Source organism: Montipora foliosa, chromosome 9 (genome assembly GCF_036669935.1).
Source record: "Montipora foliosa isolate CH-2021 chromosome 9, ASM3666993v2, whole genome shotgun sequence".
Taxonomy (NCBI): Eukaryota; Metazoa; Cnidaria; class Anthozoa; order Scleractinia; family Acroporidae; genus Montipora; species Montipora foliosa.
The window spans coordinates 618132-620631 of record NC_090877.1 but is presented as its reverse complement, the minus strand read 5'-3'; the positions used below and the strand labels follow the sequence as shown (position 1 = coordinate 620631).

Below are 2500 nucleotides of genomic sequence, written 5' to 3'. Positions count from 1 at the left end.
TTCACCTCACCTGTTTTCAAATAGTAGGTCCATGACAGGATTTTCCAGTTGTCCCAAATCTGATAATTTTTTAAAAGAATTTCTACGGTTTTGGGGGACGCAGCATAAAAATTAGAGACGTTTGCATGGATTTTTAACTACGTTTTAAATCCGTTACTTGGTCTCTGTTCGACCTAAAAGCATCAAAGTTGGACAGATGGCCAATCTCAACTTTATCTTTCATGTGGTGGTGTCAATTTATCGATTGGTTTAAATTTGAAACTCGCCCCAGTTCCCTGCGCAATTCCGGAATGGCCTAGAGTGGTTGACATGTTTTTCGCAGCATGTGGCACGTGTACGCACGTGCCTCAAGCCCAGCTGCTGTGCACAATATATATAGTATCTGTTGATGCGTGTAACGAGTTTAGATCATCAAACTAGGGTTTAAGCCAAGACAAATTCAAGAACTAGCATCTTAAGAATTTTACTACAGGAATATTAAAGGACACAGGCTGCCCCGAATAACTAAGAGCTAAGGAAAATAGGGCAGCCTCACCAAGGAGATAATACATGTGGATTAGGGTCAGCGAGCAAAACCCTCATTTTGGATGATTGCGTCCAAGTATAACAAAAAACAGTTTCCTTTGTGTGTGTCTTCTGTGTCGACCTCTCGTTTATCCTTGTTGTTTACATTTTTTAAGATCATGATGACTCACAAAACAGCGCCAATTTCATGCCGAAATCATTACACACAAGGTAAGGTTCTCTTTGGTCAGATCAGGGAAAGATTTCTGTGCCTCCACCCTGAGAAAATAACAGCGTTAATTCAGCTTACCAGAACACTTGAATTTATTACACGGTCTCTTCAGTAAGCATGCCGCCTTTCCAACCAGTTAGAAGTTCGCAGGTTACGCTATTTCCCGCGCTTTTAACATGTTGAGACACATTTTTCTTGAAGTCCTTATTAGGTCACGGATGAAGTCGATTTGACTTCCTTTTTTTTTCTTGTATTTCTATTTTTTCAGCATGCTGCTTTCTTTTTTGCAAGACATTAGTCGATTTGACTTGGTAATTGGCTCAAATGGATTTTTCTTGTTCTTCTGCAGGGAGGATGTTGCCAGTTCCAAAAATGTTACAACACAATCTAGCAAGCACGAAACAGAATCATTTATCATGAGACATCTATACTGGTCAAGAATTCCTTTTTTCTGGCAGTTCGTCCTATTTATGTTATGGAAAGTAAAGATTTTTACGAGAGCCACAAAAAAATTTAAAATTTTTGACAGCCTTTTTTGTTTTTGAGGTGAAAACGTCTTGTTTAATTGACCACTGTTGTTATAACTTGGAGAAAGTTTTTTGAAACCAATGGTTCAATCAAGTTGCGAAGAGAGTGACGGTCTCAGAGTTCTCGACCGTAAACGCATTTGTGTGTACGAAAGTGCGTCATAGAAGCTACGTAAAATTTTCTCTCAAAGAAGGACGTATTTCTCGTAGTTTGTTGCCAAAAAAAGCGAAAAAGAGTATGCATATTGAATGATAACATTTTTTCAAGAATGTAATTGTAAAGAACAACGGTAAAAACTGACAGTTTTTCTCGTATTTCACGACATGTCTTGCCCTGGTAAAAAGGAGAGCCATGCAATTCTCGGTTTTCACATGACGTCACGACCGCCATGTTGGTGCCCCTAACCAAAGAAAAGGCGGCCATGTTGGTGCCTCGACCAAATCTTCCGGGAATTCAACTCTATTATTATGCAAACACTTCCTTTTGTTTTCGTTGAAAAACATGCCTGTTGATCACGTGAGTGAAAACCAACAATAGCCCACTTTCGATATATTAAAATTCAGTCCTAAACAAAAGGCATCATCTCGAGGCTCTGAGGAATAAATATAAGGAATAGACCATATTCTTATTCTCTGTATTGGACTGAAACTAGCTTGCAGTCAAGGCTAATGCGGGGAATTTTTTTCAAATGCAAATACTTTTTAATATATTCCCCCGCATTAGCCTCCATTGCAAGCTAGTTCCAGTCCAATACTGAGAATACGAATATTGTCTATTGAATGAGTTTATTTCCCAGAGCCTCGAGATGATACTTTTTGTTTGGGACTGAATTTTAATATTTAATAAATAGATTCCATATTGCCATGCGTCTGTTCAGTAACAGATTACAGATGACGTCAAAATGTGGTAAGAACAAAAAAGTGGCACACGAGGCGATAGCCGAGTGTGTCACTGAAACTTTGCAGCTGGTTACCGGTGTAGCTGGTAAGAGAAGGGCTAAAGTTCATTTACAGTAGGCACATTAATTACAAGAATGGTTTTTCACAAGTTTTGTCTCACAACACGCTAGTGTTTCACTCTCCCTTGCCTCACTGGTTTCACTTTGATCTCACGCTGCATCTGCTGGGTTCGCCTTATTTCCGATCCGACAACCTGTACCAAATCGAACTACTCCTATATAGCTACAATTGTAGGTCACCGATTGAATATATTTGTAAAGACTAAGCGATGTTCACC

At 39.2% G+C, this 2500-nt stretch overlaps 1 protein-coding gene across 1 annotated transcript in view; it reads left to right on the top strand.

The window, feature by feature from the left end:
- The window catches only part of LOC137970699 (FAD-dependent oxidoreductase domain-containing protein 2-like), a 24318-nt gene extending 22754 nt beyond the window's left edge, over nt 1–1564 (top strand). Inside the window, exons 22-23 of the mRNA XM_068817232.1 lie at nt 681–735; nt 1086–1564. Coding sequence (XP_068673333.1) covers nt 681–735; nt 1086–1156 — 126 coding nt within the window. The 3' untranslated portion in view covers nt 1157–1564. The remainder of the gene's footprint in view (nt 1–680; nt 736–1085) is intronic.
- The last annotated feature ends 936 nt before the right edge of the window (nt 1565–2500 follow it).